At 42.4% G+C, this 20,064-nt stretch overlaps 1 protein-coding gene across 1 annotated transcript; it reads right to left on the bottom strand.

Annotated features, from left to right (window-relative positions):
* Positions 1-1,357: 1,357 nt before the first annotated feature.
* Positions 1,358-11,470, bottom strand: LOC136481122 (ethylene-responsive transcription factor ERF094-like). Its single transcript, XM_066478485.1, has 3 exons — positions 11,420-11,470; positions 1,515-1,900; positions 1,358-1,436 (listed from the first exon to the last, which is right to left on the bottom strand). Exons 1-3 carry the CDS (start codon positions 11,468-11,470, stop codon positions 1,358-1,360), a joined length of 516 nt encoding a protein of 171 aa, XP_066334582.1.
* Positions 11,471-20,064: the final 8,594 nt, after the last annotated feature.

The raw sequence follows: 20,064 nt of genomic DNA, 5'->3' as shown, positions 1-20,064 counted from the left end.
GTAATGTTCTAGGATAGGATTCATTAAAAACAACATTTCATAATACTCTATGTGTTGTTTTCGAAGGCATGTCCTACAAACTTGGTCCGTGTTGCGCCTGAAGCCAAAAGGGTGAAGCATCGACAAAAATACACACTCGTGTGGCCGGCGGAATTCAAAGCTACGACATCTGGCCTCACACTTAGCTCCTATAACGGTTCCACGCAAAAGTCACTAGTGACTGAGTCAATGATAATTTTCTTTTGTATTCACTTTTCTAGACATTGTAATAAATATTTGAGGACTTAAACGAATTCAAATAAAAGTTTCAAACGAGACATTTTTAGATCTCATCGAGGTCCACAACTTTGCTTCTAGTCATTTTGTCATATGAGTTGGTTTCAAAAAATTGAAATTCAAAATGAGAGAACTTCAAATAGAATTTTAGGACCATAAATGATTTCCAATGAAAAAAGTCGTCAACTAAACTTATAGATATCATCCGGATCTACAACTTTTGTTCAGGTTGTTTTTCCATTCGTTGTCATTTTTTTGAATTTCAAAATATGAGAACTTCCAACATAATTTTAGGACCACAAATGATTTTAAATTAAGCAGTCATCAACTATCTCATTGAGATCTACAACTTTGGTTCTAGTCGTTTCTCCATCCAAGTTCGTTTGAACAATTTCAAAATATGAGAACTCCAAACAGAATTTCTAAACCATAACTGATTTCAAATGAAAACAAGCTCGACCACAAAGTTACAACCTTCATTTAAACTCATCTTCATCTGACTTGACTTGAAAGAGGTATTGGGTTGCACCATGGTTATCACTATACTGCAATGATGAGGGGTCCATCATCACTGCTGGTTGGTTACACGAACCAGTGGTGAAGATGGACTATCACTACCGGTTGGTAACGTCAACCAACAGTAATGATCGAGTCGCCAGTTTTGTTCAAATCGGCGGGGAAGATACTGTTGGTAAAAACTAATTTTGTACTCCCTCCATTCCAAATTGTAAGTCGTTTTTTTGCTTTTTTTAGATACTTAGCTTTTGTTATGAATCTAACTATACACTATGTCTAAATACATAATAATAAAATCTATGTATTGAGAAAAGTCAAAACGACTTAACGATTTAGATCGGAGAGAGTAGCCATGAACCACGAATATTCACATCACAGAGTGAGTAGTACACGGATATTCTGTAACTATAAATGTATAATATTCTGTAACTAAAAGGATAGTGAGTAATAAAGTGTGACCACACGTTTGACTATGACCTTATATGAGCTTACTTGGCTATGTAGTATTTGGCTGGGTTATGATAATGTGAGCAACACCAAGATGCATGAGCATGACAAAATATCCTCAACCAGCTGTGGACTCGCATGATACCCGCAGCAGCTCGTCCAAGTAATAGGTGCCGAGGTCCTCGAGCTCAATGGCGCTGCAGCAGCACTGGCAGCTGAGCGCAGTCACCTGCTGCTGCGGTGGCGCTGCCATGGACACGATGGAGCTGCTGGACACGTCGTCGGAGCATGGATTACTACTGCCGTTGGTGACGGTGGCCACAGGGGAGCTCGAGATCATTTCGCACCGCCGGCGGTGCCTGCGCTTCTGCTTGCAGTGCCGCCGCTTCAGCGCGAGGACGGGGGACCCCACCGTACCGGCAAGCTCGAGCGGCGCCAGGGACGCCCGGACGCGGTCCACGGGGAAGTTGAGGACGGCGGCAGCCCAGCCCGCGGCGAAGGCGGCCTGGTCGTAGGCGAGCGCGGCGACCTCGGCGGTGTCGAAGGTGCCGAGCCACACGCAGGCGCCACGGCGCGTGGAGTCCCAGATCTCGGCGGCGAACGTGCCCCACCGCCGGGGCCGCACCCCAATGAAGGCGGCGGGGTCCCGTGACGAGGACACCTTATTTGGCGACACCATTGTTCCTGCTGCCATTGGTAGAGAACAGAGCTTTACTCCCGGTGGGGAACCCCCTCTAGTCCCGGTTCCCCACCCGGGAGCAAGCATCCGGGACTAAAGGGGGTCCTTTAGTCCCGGATCAGGAACCGGGACTAAAGGAGGACCTTTAGTCCCGGTGGGTAACACCAACCGGGACTAAAGGTACCTCCTGACATGCCACGATGGCCGGCACCTTTAGTCCCAGTTGGTAATACGAACCGGGACTAAAGGTTTTTTTTCTTTTTTCTTTTCTTTTCATTTTTTTGTTTTCTTTTCAAAATAGGTTTTCGTAGTCGTATTGTACGCTGCTAATTATACATTTATACGCGCGTATAGTATGTTTCGGTTCAAGCACAATGAACGTATTAAATCACACAATTCAAGCATAGAAATATATATATATATATATGCATGCATGCATCATATATATATATTTACATGCATGCATGCATATGTGTATTTTACATTATATTATTTCATGTGCATATATTACAAAAGATTGCATTACAGTTGTTGTGATATATAACAAGTTTCCTCTTATCCTCTAGCTTGGCTTCTATGGCAGTGTTGGGTCGAAGTAGAACTCGCCCTTGGAATCGATGACCTGCTCATTAAAAAATCCGGCTATAGACTGTTGAATTGCTTTGATTTGGTCTTGCTGTATGACCTTTTCCTCCAACCATCGAGCCTACAGGTTTGAATTAAAGGAAAATAAATTAATATATGTACATATATATATATAAAGACATAGTAACACAATCAATAATAATAATTAAATGAATATATTGTGTATTTTTAACATACTTTGAGTCTCTCTGTAGGAGTTCTTTGGGAGACCACCTTGATAAACTTGCAAACATAATAACCACAGTAGTTGTTCCCCTGTTCCTGCCTCAGACACCACTTTACGAGAAAAAGATTTGTCATCCAATCTAATGATCCGGTGAAAGCTATATGTTTCATTAATAAAGATGATGCGATTTAGGGGACTTACTTTCAAAGGGATTAAATTCAGTGGCGCTTTGCATTTTCCCATGTGTTGCTTCTCAATAAAGGTTTTCCAAACACTGCCCAATAAAAAATTTGCCACATCATCAGATATAGTTAATCATCATGTTTGTGTGTATATATAGTTGCTAGAGATACCGAAATTACCTCCGCCGTATAAACCCTAAACCCTAAACGAGTAGGTTTTGATGGGTGAAGGTTGGTTTGTATGATAAGAAGAATCAGGAAGCGAGTAGGTTTTGGCAGCGGTCCCGCCTGAAACAAAAGGGGGGCGTCGCTACGCATTAGGTTTTATTAAACAGAAAATAACGAGCCTCGCCTGAAAGAAAGGGGGCATCGTTGCACGTCAAGTTTCTGAGAACAATAAACGATGAGCCTCACCTAAAAGAAAAGGGGGGCGTTGCTGCAAACCAAAGTGACAACAAAATCGCACTGCATCCTGACTCGTCGAGTAAACAGCTCCAAATAATGTTTACAATGATTGGAACCCTTAAAGAGGTTCACAACAACACGCCAAAAATGATCAAACTAGGGCAGTGGAACCGGCCTAAACCCTAGGGCGAACGAGGGCGGCGGTGCTCCGCCGTATAAACCCTAAACCCTAGGGCGAACGAGGGTGGCGGTGCTCCACCGTATAAACCCTAGGGCGAACGAGGGCGGCGGTGCTCCGCCGTATACATAGAAACGCAATAATGATAAACTAACATATATGCAATAATGTACCCCATTGGCTAAAAAGTACCTTATATTGTTTAGTCAAAATTAAATTGTTTTAAGTTTGATCAAATTTATAAAAAAATACTTTGCTATTTATGATATCAAATTAGTATCATTCAGTTTATTATCATGTAATATAATTTCACGGTATAATCTATTTAGTGTGATAAGTGATGATATTTTTCTCTATATGAACTTGGTCAAAATTATCATAGTTTTTTTAACTGAAATCATGGAGCATTGCTTCCCAGCACTTTATTAACCATAAACAAAATACAAGAAAGTTAGCGAAGTGCTAACTATTTCGACCAAACCTATAAGATCTTTCTTTTTATGATGGACATCACTGTTTTTTATGTTCATTGAAGTGAAATCTTCAATGAGCAACTGCAGTATGATCAAATGTTTGATCGGCGGATCCGAGATCGAGCAAGCTAGCACAGCGTGCTCCTCATCATGATCGATCTGTTGGTCACGGTGTAGCCTAGAGATGGAACGGAGCAAGCAGCGTACCTTGGGAATGGAGGAGAGGAAGCCGCGCGCGTGCGTTGGCGGCCTCGTCGTCGCGCCATGTCAACGCGGCGAGGGTACGTACGGTACCGGTGTGGCCGCGCGTCTGGCGGGGGCGGCCGGGCACCAATGGCGCCGTGAGGTCGTCGGCGCGCGGGGTGGCGTGGGGACCGTGGACGCGCGCGAGGCGGTGGCGACGACCGACGTCGGGCGGGGTGGCGGCGGCGTCCTCGGTGTGGCGGGCCGAGTGGCGTGGGCGCAGGGGGAGAGGAATCGGCGAAGAACACAAGGAAGAAGATGGCAGTGGTATATATATGCCACGCCCCTTTACTCCCGGTGCCATCCCCCCACCAGGAGTAAAGGTTTTTTTTGGCGGGCCACGAAACTGCAGCCCACCTTTACTCCCGGGTGGGCTTCCAACCTGGGACTAAAGGTGGGCTACAGTTTCGTTTCCCGTGTGTTTTAAGCAAATTTTTTTAATAGAAATGCAAGTCTTGTTAAATACATAGTAACTTAAATAAAAGGCATAAAATTATTTTGTTAAAAATATAGATTTTCTTTTTCTTTATTGCACATAGGAAAAATCTATAACCTAAATTTTTTATTTTTGTTACAATTATAAAACATAATGTAACTAATATTTATTATTTCGTTAATGCAAAAATGTAGTGTTTAATTAAAATTATTAAAACTATTGGTTTTGGATAGAAAATTTGTTTTCACATCATTTTAACGTTAATATTTTAATTTTTCATCACTCGATATCCTAATTTACCTTTTTGAGAGAGAAATCCCACCAACAAATCAAACATTGATTTAATTTGAAACATGACATAATAAACATCTGAATTCACAATTATTACATAATATCTCAAACACACACTACATTAAATCACTATATCATCAAGTGGGCACAGCAGTGAACTTCTTCTTTACGTATGTCCCCTGGTTATGATCGTGTCGTAACCATGGTGTGTCCTCATCATTTACCAAGATGCTAGGGTATTTGTTCACTTTGAAGGGCGGAATTCGGTCATCCTTTTCATAATCTTCTGACATGTCTGACTTGTCCTCAATTCCCACGATGACTCTTTTCCCTGAAAGAACTATGTGGTGCTTTGGCTCTTTGGTTGAGTCATTATTGTTTTTCCCTCCTTTTGGTTTGGTAGACATATCATTGACATAGAACACCTGATTCACATCCTTGGCAAGGACGAATGGTTCATCTTTGTACCCAATATTACTAAGGTCTACTGTTGTCATTCCATACTCGTTGTCTACTGTTACCCCGCCTCCGGTCACCTTGACCCATTGGCACTTGAACAATGGGATCTTCAAAGTAGGTGCATATTCTAATTCCCATATTTCATCTATGCGTCCATAATATGTCTGCTTATTCCCATTCGGGTCTGTGGCATCTATGCGGACACCACTGTTTTGGTTGGTACTCCTTTTATCTTGGGCTACTGTGTAGAATATGTTCCCATTTATCTCATACCCTTTGTATGTGACAATATGCCATGATGGTTGCATAGCCAATAAATACAGTTGCTCATGGATGCTCTCATCACCTTGACATTTTTTTCGCAACCAACCACCGAAAGTTTCCATGTGCTTTCCATACACACCCATGAAGCCTAGCAGGTTCACACAAAGATTCTTCGTCAGGTGCATCACGTCGATCGAGCTGCGGACTTCTAGGACTTGCCAATAGGGTAGGTCCCAAAATATGGACTTCTTCTTCCACATGGGTGCGTGACCGTTAGCGTCGTTCAGAATAGGTTGGCTTCCATGTCCTTTTCCAAAGACGACTTTTACATCATTGACCATATCGAGTACATCCTCACCGGTTCGGTTGCGAGGCTTGGTCAGGTGGTCTGCCTTCCCTTTAAAATGCTTGCCTTTCTTTCTTACGGGGTGATTTGTAGGAAGAAATCGACGATGGCCAAGGTACACGACCTTTCGACATTTTTTCAAGAATACACCTCTAATATCACCGAAGCAGTGTGTGCATGCATTATATCCCATGTTTGACTGTCCTGAAAGATTACTTAGAGCAGGCCAATCATTGATTGTTACGAACAACAATGCTCGCAGATCAAAGTGTTCCTGTTTGTACTCATCCCACACACGTACACCTTCTTTATTCCACAAAATGAGAAGTTCGTCAATAAGTGGTCTCAGGTACACATCGATGTCATTGCTAGGTTGCTTTGGGCCTTGGATGAGCACAGGCATCATAATGAACTTCTGCTTCATGCATAACCAAGGAGGAATGTTGTAGATACTTAGAGTAACAGGCCAAGTGCTATGGCTACTGTTCTGCTCTCCAAAAGGATTGATACCATCTGTACTTAAAGCAAACCTTAAGTTTCTTGCGTCATTTGCAAACTCCGGGAATTCTCTGTCGATTGCTCTCCACTGAGACCCATCAGCAGGGTGTCTCAACATATTGTCTACCTTATGGTCTTCTTTGTGCCATCGCAACAATTTTGCATGTTCTTTGTTTCTGAACAGACGTTTCAAGCGTGGTATTATAGGAGCATACCACATAACCTTGGCAGGGATTTTCTTCCTCGGACGTTCGCCCTCAACATCACCAGGGTCATCTCGCCTGATCATATACCGCGATGCATGGCATACCGAGCATGCATCTAATTTCTCGTACTCTTTGCCACGGTACAGGATGCAGTCATTAGGACATGCATGTATCTTCTCGATTTCTAGCCCCATAGGATAGACAACTTGTTTTGCTTCGTAGGTAGTGGCGGGCAATTCATTGTCCTTCGGAAGCATCTTCTTTTGGATTTTTAGTAACTCTCCAAATCCCTTGTCAGATACACCATTCTTTGCCTTCCATTGCAGCAATTCTAGTGTGGTTCCCAACTTTTTCTGCCCTGCATCACAAGTTGGGTACAACAATTTGTTGTGATCTTCTGGCATCCGCTCGAACTTGATCTTCTCCTTTTCACTTTCACATTTTCTTTGTGCATCACGAATGACCTGACAAAGATCATCAGTAGGCTCATCTTCTATGGCTACCTCTTCTTTAGCTTCTCCCATTGCAGTATCATTGAAGGACGCACCATCGGGAATAATATCATTGTCGTCCCATTGTTCTTCTTCACCTTCTTCCATTACAACGCCGGTTTCTCCGTGCTTCGTCCAACAAATATAGTTTGGCATGAAACCCGACTTGAACAAGTGTGAATGAAGAGTCCTTGAGCAAGGATATTCCACCGTATTCTTACATATGGCACATGGGCAGCACATGAAACCGTCGCGTTTGTTTGCCTCGGCCGCACGTAACAAAGAATGCACGCCGTCAATGAACTCTTGGGAGCGGCGATCAGCATTGTACATCCAATGCCGGCTCATCTACATTACATGACATAAATACCATATTAAAACCTAGATCATAATTAATTATTTATACAACATGTGTGCCACCATAAAAGGTACAAATTTATGAAAGCATCGCTACAATGTAGACAATCCCAACTACCACTAAAAGAACTAAAGCTAAAATACATTTCAGGAGCACAAGGATTTCGTGACCAATCTCAACTAAAACAGACAGATCCAACGATTGTGCAACATCTTTGGGCTTCTTCGGCTGGATCACTGCCTCATTAGCCGCCGTATCTGCCTGTTGTGCAAGATATTTTTGCACGAGTTCAACATACTCTTCCTCTCAGTAGAAGCCTAAACATCGTCCACTGCCATCCCACTGAAATTAAAACAAAAAATTAGAACTTTAATCACAACCATCATAAAAATAGGTATAAACTAACCATAATCATTAAATACGATAAAATAACTCACATTGCGATCCGAACACTTGTAGAAGATACGATCCTTGTTGGGACCCTCCTTCTTCACTCGGTACTCCATCACAATATTAATCTCATCACGACACTTGCCGCATGGAATGAGAGGGAGGCCCGGCCTAAGTCGCTTTGGAAACCTATGAGAGGCCGAGGACCCGGTAGCAGTTGCCATCTACTCTCTATACTCATTTTTAATATACTATAAATTTCTCATTTTATAAACAAATAAAATTAAGAAACTATAAAATTATCTATATCTCAAAAACATGTTTTAATAAATAACCATCCGTACTAGTTGACCTTGCTTACGTGATCATCTCAGCGAGCATTTCTCCACCGGACGGCACCGTACTTGGTCAAGGAAGAGCTCCGATTCTACGAGGAAGGGAACACGGTCTTCCACGACCGTTGCCGCTCTCCCTCATAGAATCAAAGCTCCTCCTTGACGTCCGTTACCGCTCGGCAGAGAACATGCTTGTCGAGATGAACACGGTCCGCAAGTTCAACTAGCTACTTTAACCTTCTTTCATGTAAATATGCAAGCTTGAAGTGATTTTGAGCTCAAATTACTTACAAATGAAAAAAAACCACAATAAAGAACAATATATATATATATATAGTGAACAAAATGAGATAAGACAATTATGAAAAATGAGAGTGAGATTGGTAACCTTTACAACTGAAGAATCGACGGAGGAATCGAAGAAATCGACGGAGAAATCGAAGAATGGATGGAGGAACAATGGAGGGAGGGAGGAAGCAAGAACACTAGTGCAGTGAGCTTCAAAATGTGCTGAGCTCGGGCTCGGGGAGGAAGAAGGAGACGGCCGGAATATAAAGGGGGGCCTTTAGTCCCGGTTGGTGGCTCCAACCGGGACTAAAGGTAACTTTCCAACCCCGGGCGCAGCCACGGCCCGGGGTAGACCTTTACTCCCGGTTGGAGCCACCAACCGGTAGTAAAAGTATACCTTTAGTCCCGGTTGGTGGCTCCAACCGGGACTAAAGGTCCCTGCCACCTCTGCCTGGTGCAGTAGCCGTTGGGAAGGGACCTTTAGTCCCAGTTGAAGCCACCAACCGGGACTAAAGGTATCTCTAGTCCCGGGCGCAAAAAATGCCGGCACTAAAGCCCATTTTGGCCGAGGATCAAAGGTCTGTTCTCTACTAGTGTGCCTTATTACAGCTACAGGAGGATGACGACGAAGGGACGACGATGCAACTGAGGCACACCTCGCTCTCGTCGTCGTCGTAGTCCATGGCGAGCGAGAGGAAAGCGGCCGGCCGGCGAGCTACAGTGGAGGTGGTAGCCGGAGTTTATAGCCTGCCCTGTTGCGTTCGCTCTACGACCGTACTGTACGTGACATGAAAGTTGACGAAGCCTCTCTTGTCATCCTCACCTCGATCGAGTCGAGTACGTGAAACACTCCTGCTGAATCGGAAGATGTGGCATGTTGCAGTCCTCTCATAATCTGATACAGTATCTTAGGTAAGAACCGTACCAAAGATAGTTGCAATAATAATATCCCAAGGAAGTACGGCAATTCATTACAAAAGATGAATTAGCTAAAATACCCCTGTGTGGAAAAATATAGAGCCAATAATAGCCACGCAGAGCAAAGGTAGTGTTAAGATTAATAATTTTGTGATCAATTAGTTAATTAGATAGTTAATGCCGTCATTAGCAACTACTAATGATGGTTCCTTTGGAGCCACCTTTTGGATCCCGTAGAGACACCTTTTGGTCAACAGGCAACTGTCCTTTGGCTTGTAATATATACATGTACACTTTTCATCATCAATAGACATCGATTATTTTCGTCCGACCCTTTTCACTCGTAATACGTTATCAGACACGCTCGCTCACTACTGACGTGGATAGGAGAAGGGGAAAGGCGAGAGTTCGCCAGAGAAGGAATCACCGGCGTCGCTGCATCCAAAGGTAGAAGATGACGACTCCTGTACCTTCCATGAATGCGATGGTCGATTCCATCACCAACGCCGCTGGCCCCCCTCGCGCTGCCATGGAACGAAGGCGGTGGCTCCATGGCCGCGCACCGTAGCGTCCCTCCGCTCCCCAACCGCAGCGCCGGCGTGGAGATGTGGCCGACCGGCTTTGCCTATGACATTGACATTGGACTCCCACCACCACCTCCACCAACCGGACCGCGCTCCTACGCCGACGTGGCGGCCAACCGCCGCCATCTCCTGCGCCGGAATGCCCTCCGAGCCGGGTTTGCCTCCTCCTCGAACGAGGAGGGGGCAGTTCCCCGCCTCTGAGCGGCCTGGGAAGGGCCGGTGGGGGTGGATCCACCATTCCCGGCTTGCAGCGACGGCCTCCGTGGCCGGAGCTCGCTGGAAATGGATGGGTTCTTCCCCTCCGGCCAACCTCCATGGCCGGTGCATGGGCCTCGGCTCACGCCCGCCATGTGAGGAGGAAGAGGAGGCACAAGACGGTGGCTTCACTCATGCAAGTGGCAGGAACAGCGGCGGCGGCGGCGGCGGTGGCCGGCGTGGTAGCAGGCGGCGGCGGCGGTTGAGGACTGGGCGGTTAGGGTTTCCAAACCCTAACTGTCGGCCTTAAGTAACCCACGTGCAGGCGCTTGGCTGGGCTGAATGCATAGCCCAGGCCTAGGTTGCGGCTTGGCTGCTCGCGCTCACGCGCCTGGCCGGGCCGTGCGACTGGCCGGATGCTGGGCTGTGCCTGGCCACCGGCCCCACCTAGGCCGACTTTGCCCTGTTTTGATGCCTAGGAATTTTATTTCTTAGTTATTTTTCTTTTGAGCAGTAGTACAATTAATTAGCATATGGTTTTGCTAATTTCATTTTCTAAAAGAACATCAGTTATTTGTATTGTTTGATGTTGCTCTGTATCTGCTGTACATTGTGATTAATTTTGCTCAGAGACACTGCACAAACGTGCAATTTGCTGTTGAACACCGCCAACTCGAAAATTGGCCCAGTACCATTATGAAATTGAGATTCTTTGCTGTAACACACTGTGGCCATTATTTTATTTATTTCTTGTATTCGTGGAGAGAGGTGGTGAGAAAAATGACATTTTTTCCCTTCTTCAACCTATAGCTGTTCATTGTAGTCGTCTTCCACCTTCAGATGGGCGTCCATGGATGGCCACTTGCACAGGGGGCGGGGCACGCTCTGGCCATGGATGGGGGATAGGGGCGGCTGGGCTCACCGACCGGCAGTAGGAGCCCACGGCGACGACGCTAGGCCACAGGGAGGCGTCACTCGTCTCCTATCCATGAAGCGGCGGCTTCGGCGGTCACTTCACACGCGTCGAGTGGTTCGAGACGCCCGACGTGGTGCGTGCGGGCGGCCTGCCGATGCAGTACCTATGGGAGAGCGGCGGGCCAGAGTACCTCGCCGGCGTGGGCCGCATCCTCGCCGAGCCACGGTTCACGGCCGCAGCAGGGCGGGGGCTGTCGCTGCTCGTGTTCGAGGACGCTTGGCCCATGGACGAGTCGGCGTGGGCCATGCTAGCGTCATCCCCGACCCTGCTCGGAGACGGGAGGAAGCTCCTACTCATGTGCCGCGACGCCGACCTCGCCCGGCTCTGCATGGCGGACCACGCGGGAGCGGTTCCGAGTTGCGACTGGCAACAGAATCGCGGCGGCTGTGGCGGCTAGGGCGCGCAGCTTGAGCAAAGTAGGTACTGGCGGTGGCACGGAGGGCCAGAGCCTAGGGCCAAGGTGGTCGCCGGTGGCGGCGCTGTAGGGAGCGCTCCGGGGCATTGCTCCCATGCGGCGCTGGGCAAGGGGCAGCGGGGCTGGCGGCCACGGTACGATTGAGAGGGCCGAGGTGGCGAGGCTGCTCTTCTCAGGCGCAGAAACAGCGCGGCTGCCAGGCTAGGAAAACGAAGAACGAAATTGCCGGTCATGGAAGACCTCGCCGGAGAAGAAAGGGTGCGAACGGTAATAGCCGGAGGTTGAAGACGAGGGCAAAAATGTTATTTCTCCCACCTCCTCTCTCCGCGAATACAAGAAATGAATAAAATAATGGCCGCAGTGTGTTACAGCAAAGAATCTCAATTTCATAATGGTACTGGGCCAATTTTCAAGTTGGCGGTGTTCAACAGCAAATTGCACGTTTGTGCAGTGTCTCTGAGCAATATATATATATATATATATATATATATATATATATATATATATATATATATATATATATATATATATATATATATATATATATATATATATATATATATATGTGTGTGTGTGTGTGTGTGTGTGTGTGGTTTGGTTTTATTATATTACAAAACAATCTGTGATTCTATTATATTTTGGTGTATGTTGGTGCATCCAAACCCAATTTTGCACCACATAAATATTACACTTGTGACTTTGATTATTAAATTGGTTTATGTTGGTGCACCCAAATCCCCTGTTTTGCACCAACATATATGTTGCATTTGTAATTTTATAATAGAATTGGGTATGTTGGTGCCCTAAACCCCCTTTTTTGCACCACATACATATTAAATTAGCTAGTGACTTAGATGTAATTTAACAAAGTTATCCACAGAATTAGAAAACTTTAATTACTAGGTTTAAAATTGCAATATATATCTTGATTATTATGGTTAATTAACACATGGTAATGGAGTCTATGGCATTGGCTATGTTTAACTCCTTGTCAATTATCCTACCTAGAGACTATGCCATAGCAGTGATCAAACCACCCGTTACTAAGAGGTCTACATCATGTTTCTCTGAAACTTGATGATTACCTACACTGTGTTTTTACCCAAAATAAAGGTTTTGGTTTGTTATAAATGGTCTACATCCACGTGATGATTACCATTTTCATCTTATTATTTTGCTATTACACAAGATGGTAGAGTCCTAAGCAATGGCTACGTTTAATTCACTTGTGAATTATCCTTCCTAGAGACCATGCTTAGGCGGCAATATATTTGCCTACTATAAAGATCTACTCTTTGTCTTTGACTTAGAGACTATCTATCTTGTGTATATAAAAAATTTATGATGATTTGTTGTATGGTCTACACAATTTTGTGATTATCTACAACATTCTAAAACTATGATAAGATATAAACTTTAAAAATATTGCATTTAGTATTACAACATTACCATATTGATTTTAATTTACCATACGGTAAATTAATTAATCCATGGTTGTCCATGTAGGATCATGGCCACTAAGGATCATGTAGGAGAAAAAAATCCTTTCTCTTTTCTTTTCTAATTTTCCAAACCAATTTTGAAGTACAAATTCAAATCAATTTGAAGTTTGATTTTAAACCACACAAGTCAAAAATAATATGGAGAAGCATGAATGCATAGATATGTATATAGACCTATATTTCATTTTAAATTTTAACAAAGTTATTATTTTTTTTTCTAAATTTCAATGCTCATAAAATGCGTAATTAAATCATTTTCTCCTATTTTAAAACCATGCAAACTTTAGGGTTTTATAGTTTTTAATGAGGTAATGTAAACGCATAGAAAATTTCATATTATCTATTTTTCCTCACAAAGTTTTTTCGAAGATAATATTTATGACATATTGATCTTTGATCAAATTGTTTTGTGACTATGTCTTTGGGACACCTAAAGGGTCCATTAACATTGGAGTTATATATGTATATATATATATATATATATATATATATATAACTATTGTTCTGTAGCTAGCCATAGAATAACTTATTTTGTGGTCACTTTGAGTTTCGATAATTACTATGCTAATTTACCAGATTATAGTAACTTCTTACTAAGTGATTTACTATAACATTATCATAAATATCACCGTGAGTTGTAGTAACACGAGTATCGAAAATGCATATTCATGTTATCATAAATTGATACAAACATTATCGTAAATCAAGGTGGCTATAGAATAAGTTATTTTATAGCCAACTGCAGAATAGCCTTACCCTATATATATATATACTACCCTGTAGTGGCTACAAAATAACTTATTTTGTAGCTCGCTACTGAATATATATATATATATATATATATATATATATATATATATATATATATATATATATATATATATATATATATATATATATATATATATATAGGTGTTTCCTCTTATTTTTCCACTAGGTTTCAAAGAGTTTTGCCTGGTATATCGAGGTTTTTACTCACAGGGTTTTTTCAAAGCTTCAAGATGATGACCGATGAACAAACATAAATGTCTACGGCAAGCAATTGATCAAGGGAGAGTGTTAAGATTAATAATTTTGTGATCAATTAGTTAATTAGATAGTTAATCCTATCATTAGCAACTGCTAATGACGGTTCCTATGGATGCACCTTTTGGATACCGTAGAGACACCTTTTGACTAACAGACAACTGTCCTTTTGCTTGTAATATATACATGTACACTTTTCATCGTCCTTTTGCTTGTAATATATACATGTACACTTTTCATCGTCGACAGACATCGGTTATCTTCATCCGACACTTTTCACCCGTAATAGGTAGTACGGCTGGATGGTAGTACGGCTGGATGGCCAACAAGTACGGTACTTGCGCTCACTTCAATGCGAAAGGGCAAGGTGTGGACTATAAATATCGAGGTCAAATGGACAAAAAAAGTCGGTTGTTGACTGACAGGAAGTAAAACAGTTTTTCTTTTTCATTCAAAAAAAATTACCGGTTATAATATCAAAGGAAAATATCTAGCTATTTAACCCCGCTAGCCATTGTTGATTGTCTACTTAATCCACTCACCTATAAAACCAGGTATTCTACCCCTTAATACTTGTCTAAATAACCCCCTTCTACGGTTTTAAAGGTAGCTTCGCTAACGAGCCATATTACAGCCAGTCAGCAAACCAAAGGAAAATATCTACATAATTCGCTGAAATATCAAGAGTTTGACTACATAACCCCTCAACAATGAAATCTTATATTGCCCTTAAAACATCTAATAATATTCAAATGGCCCCATGGCACTAGTATAGAAATGATTTTTTACCGACGGCTCTCATTTCTAACAGAGACCAACAACATAAAAAACATTTGTAACTATGGCGTGGAGCACTGTAACTAACAAACCCCTTCTAGAGATCTATTTTTAGTGACAGTTCTATTAAGAAAACCGCACCTAGAGACCTAACCATTTCAAGGGGTAGCTTATAAGAGAACCGCCCCTGAAAATAGAGTTTCCAGGGATAGACGTCCTTATGAAACCGTCGATAGAAGATCCAAATTATCAGGTGCAATCTTGTTAAGAGAACCGCGTCTGAAATGTATTGATAGGGGCGGTGCTCTTAGTCAACTGGCTCTAAGAATAACCCTCTACAGATAGCCCTTCATCCTCACGATTGTAGGTGGTCAATGGTCATGTATGACTGTAGCTGTTCATGCCATTGTTGAGTTCACTTGAAGGTGAGAAATTGCGAAAAAGGAGGTTTTGCCCTTTGAACAAGTTTACCTTAACATTTCTTTCACTAATTTTTGTTGTCAAGTAGATCACATCTAGAAAGGCATGATGTTTAATATTTTTTTATTTTTGTTAGCAGTTTAGATCATTTTTTTCTCAACTTACTTGGTTCACATCAACTCTAGTTACTTCGTATAGTTTGTCAATTTTGGTGCAAGACTTATTTAGATCATTTTTTAAGCTCCAGCTCTAGACCTAGATAGGTCTGGAATAATATTTTTTATACCAAAAATTTAGCCAATTCCTTCACCAGTTATATCTGAATAATATCTTGTTGCATTGTCCTGTCATAATATATCATAGGTACGACAAGCATTAATAATATATATCCCATGTAAGTACAAGAGATAGTAGCAATAATAATATCCCATGTAAGTACGGCAAGCATTACCAGAGATGAATTAGCTAAAATACCCCTTTGTGGAAAAGTATAGGGCAAGTAATAGCCACGCACATTAAAGGTGGTTCGGCCAGATGGCCCACACGTACAGTATTTGCGCTCACTGCAATGTCAAAGGAGACTGGAAAAACGAACAATATAAATTTTATTATTGCACTGGTGAGGACTATAAATATCAGGATCAAATGGAATAAATTGGTTGATGACGGACTAAAACATTTTTCTTTTTGATTGAAAAAAATCCCGGTTATAATGTCAAAGGAAAGTACCTGTTTAACTTAGCCAACATGATGGTTGTCTACTTCATCTTATCGCCAATAAAGGCCCCATTCGCTTCGCTGAAAAAATAAGCCGAAACATTGTTCCGGATGATTTGTCGTGAGAGAAAAACACTGTTCCGACTGAAAAAACAAGCTGAAAAGTACGGATTGTAAAACAAGCGAGCAGAGCCAAAATCAGGTATTCTACGCCTTCAAAGCTAACCATCTAAATAACCCCCTTATGCTGACTTAAAGGCAGTTTTGCTGACGAGGCATATGATAGTCACTCAGCAAACAATAGGAAAATGTCTACATAAACCCTGGACATATCAGATCAAGAGTTGACTACAAAACCGCTCAACTATAAAACCAGATATTGTAGCCCTTAAAACATCTAATAATGTTCAAATGATCCCCATGGTTGTGTTGGACCATTTTTGCTCTATATCTGTTGCCTCACTATCCCTACTATTTCTAGGCTACCCCACTACTCGATTAGCAGCACATGTGTAACACCCCATACCATTAGTAGCCTCTAGTAGTTCGTCCGTGTGTGGTTTTAGTGCCACCAGTTTAATAAGGTGAGGCTACCTCAAAACACTAAAAGACCAAACAAGTGTCCAGAGGATGGTGATGACGAGTGATTGTCAATTGAATTGTGCTTCGGCTACCTCTTGAGAACAATTTTTATTGGCTCCATTCAACCCCACTTGATGAGTGAATGCATGCAATACATACTTCCCAGAATCACATTACCCTCTCTATCCCAAATTATAAGTTATTACATCTTTCTTGGAGAGTCCAAACATATCAAGGTTGACCAAATTTATATAAGAAATAATAAAATTTATGATACTAGGTAAGTATCGTTAGATTCATTATTAATTATATTTTCATAATATACATATTTGATATCATAAATTTTTATAATTTTCTCTATAATTTTGGTTAAAATTGAGATGCTTTGACTACAAGAAAGTTAAAATAACTTATAATTTGGAACGGATGGAGTATGTTCTAAGAGAAACTGCGTCATCAAGTGATGCATGCACCACGTTAAGGAAGCGATGTATATGGAGCGGCCGGCACCGCCACCGTTGCAACATGGTACGATGGTTGAATTCATGTACAAGATTAGACGGCCTCTCTTGCTGTCGCACACAAATTTCTTGGGAGTTCAAAGTCACCTCTTGATGACTTGGGCCAGAGATGAGTACATCCTCAGTTCATTGGTGCCGTCCAGCAACTGCACTAGCTTGTAGCTACGTGAACTCGCTCCACCCCACACATTCTAATTCTACCGACGCAACGCACGGTGGCACGTGCATATGAAGACAGGTATGTGCAAGATGTAGCCGCTAGCGTGTGAGCTCTCACTACCGGAATGCCCAGCTTTGCCGTGTGTCCACGGCACACGGCGAAGCCCAAAATATACTCGGCAAAGCCTTTGCCGAGTGTTACACTCGACAAACCTCACTCGGCGTACACAATGCCAGCAAACATTTTTTTGCCGAGTGTTTTCTATCGTACACTCGGCAAAGACTTTGCCGAATGCTAAAACCGACACTCGGCAAAAAAAAATCAAAAAATATATAAAAAAAGCTGGCCACCCCGGACGCGGCTCGGCCGCGCCGCCGCCACCACACCGCCCGCTGCCACCAGGACACCACCATGCCGCCACCACCACGCCCGCCACCACCACGCCCGCCATCACCACGCCGCCGCCACCACCATGCCGCCACCACCACGCCGCTGCCACCACCACGCCTGCCGCCGCAACCACGCCCGCCACCACCACGTCCACCCTCTCCCACCGGATCCGGCCTCCGGCGGGTGCGAGAGAGAGAGCTGCATCACTCGCCGGAGAGAGCCACACTGCCCGCCGTGGTGGCGCCGGGAGAGGGAGGGGAGGGAGGGGAGGGGGCGGCGGCGCCGGGAGAGGGAGGGGAGGGAGGGGAGGGGGCGGCGGCGCCGGGAGAGGGAGGGGAGGGTGGGAGGGAGGGGGGCAGCGGCCGAGTGCTTTTATAACGTGCCGCGTTTGCCAAGTGTCTGATCGAGGACACTCGGCAAAGCTGGCTTTGCCGAGTGTCAGATCACAGCACTCGACAAACTAATCTTTGTCGAGTGTCTAGGGTTTGGGGCACTCGGGCAAATATATAATTTATTTTTTTATTTCTTTGTTTTCCATAATGTGTTTTTCCTTTTTTGTTCGATGTGGTTTAAAAATACCTTGTCAAATTGACTCAAAAATATATATATGATTTTTCTACTAATATGATTCCATTATTTTATGTAGTTACAGCTCAAATTTAATTTATATTAATTAAAATTCTATAATTGCACTTAATAAATTAAAATTATCAAACGGATCCAAAAAATTATCAAAATTTCACATGCAACAATCTATGTTCTTTATTGCCTATACAAAAAGTTTTGAAGTCAAACCCCAATTTGACCGTCACTTTGACTTCAAATCTTACCGATTCCTTCTCAATGCTACGATTATTCTTCTGTGATGCTTTGATTTGTAAACATCGTACGTGACAAATTGTGCGAAACCTTCTCAATTTTTTACCACAACCTCCACGTATGATATCATCACATCATGCCAAATCTCATGATTTTCAGACTTCGTTTGCTTTGTTTAGAATTTAAAAACCATTTGGCCACACGTTCGTGGTCGTGTTTCCTGAACAAGATGTTCAAAATTTCTTTTTATTTCTCGGGTGACGCCTCACACTGGACTCAATAACATGAATATCATTTTTCTACTCATTTTATTCTATTATTTTAATCACTTTCAGTTCAAATTTGACTTATACAAAAAAATTCCTAGAAATATAATAAATTAATTAAATATAGCAAACAGATCCACAAATATACCAAATTTTAACATAGAATACCACATGTTGTATGTTGAGAGTAGAAAAAGTTTCAAGGTCAGAAGAGAAAAAAATAAAATTATTTGTCGAGTGCCAAATAGTTACACTCGGCAAACATATTTCTTTGCCGAGTGCCACACAATTACACTCGGCAAACATATTTCTTTGCCGAGTACCTAGTTTTGCTGAGTGTTTTTTTTTCTAGTTTGCTGAGTGTCGAACTTTGCCGAGTGGTTTTTGCATCGTTTGCCAAGTGCATTTATTTTGCCGAGTGTTTTTTTTTTTGCATCACTTGGCAAAAGGCTTGTTTGCCTGAGTGCCCAAGGAAATACACTCGGCAAACACCAAGACACTTGGCAAATAGCCGGTTTTCGGTAGTGTCTGACGTTGGGATGCGACGATGCCGCTAGCAAAATGACATCTGCTTGATTTATTTTGGAAACAAAATTGTGACCCTAATAATGTACTAACTCTGCAACCTTTTTGTGAGAAAAAGGCTGGTTTGTTAATTACCGCCACTGTCCAAAAAAATAAATAAAACTATGACAAAATTAATAGCAAATAGTATTAATATTTATACCTCCAACTAAATTTACTACAAAAATATATTTCATGAATAATTTAATGGTACTTATTTTATATCATTAATTAATGTTAGTACTTTGTTATATAATTTCGGTTAAACTTCCTTGAAGAGTGAGAATTTGCCTTATTTTCTGGGCTGAGGAAGTAATTTGTTCGAATTCTGGGAGCGATAGTAGCAATAATAATATCCCAAGGAAGTACGGCAATTCATTACAAAAGATGAATTAGCTAAAATGCCCAAGGAGACTGGAAAAATGAACAATATAAATTTTATTATTGCACTGGTGGGGACTATAAATATCAAGATCAAATGGACAAAGTCGGTTGTTGACGGACTAAAACATTTTTCTTTTTGATTGAAAAAAATCCCGGTTACAATGTCAAAGGAAACTACCTATTTAACCTAGCCAACATGATGGTTGTCTACTTCATCTTATCGCCTATAAAATCAGGTATTCTACACCTTAAAAGCTAACCATCTAAATACCCCCT

Source organism: Miscanthus floridulus, chromosome 9 (assembly GCF_019320115.1).
Source record: "Miscanthus floridulus cultivar M001 chromosome 9, ASM1932011v1, whole genome shotgun sequence".
Taxonomy (NCBI): domain Eukaryota; kingdom Viridiplantae; phylum Streptophyta; class Magnoliopsida; order Poales; family Poaceae; genus Miscanthus; species Miscanthus floridulus.
The sequence above is the reverse complement of the archived record's forward strand: the minus strand, read 5'-3'. Positions and strand labels throughout refer to the sequence as shown.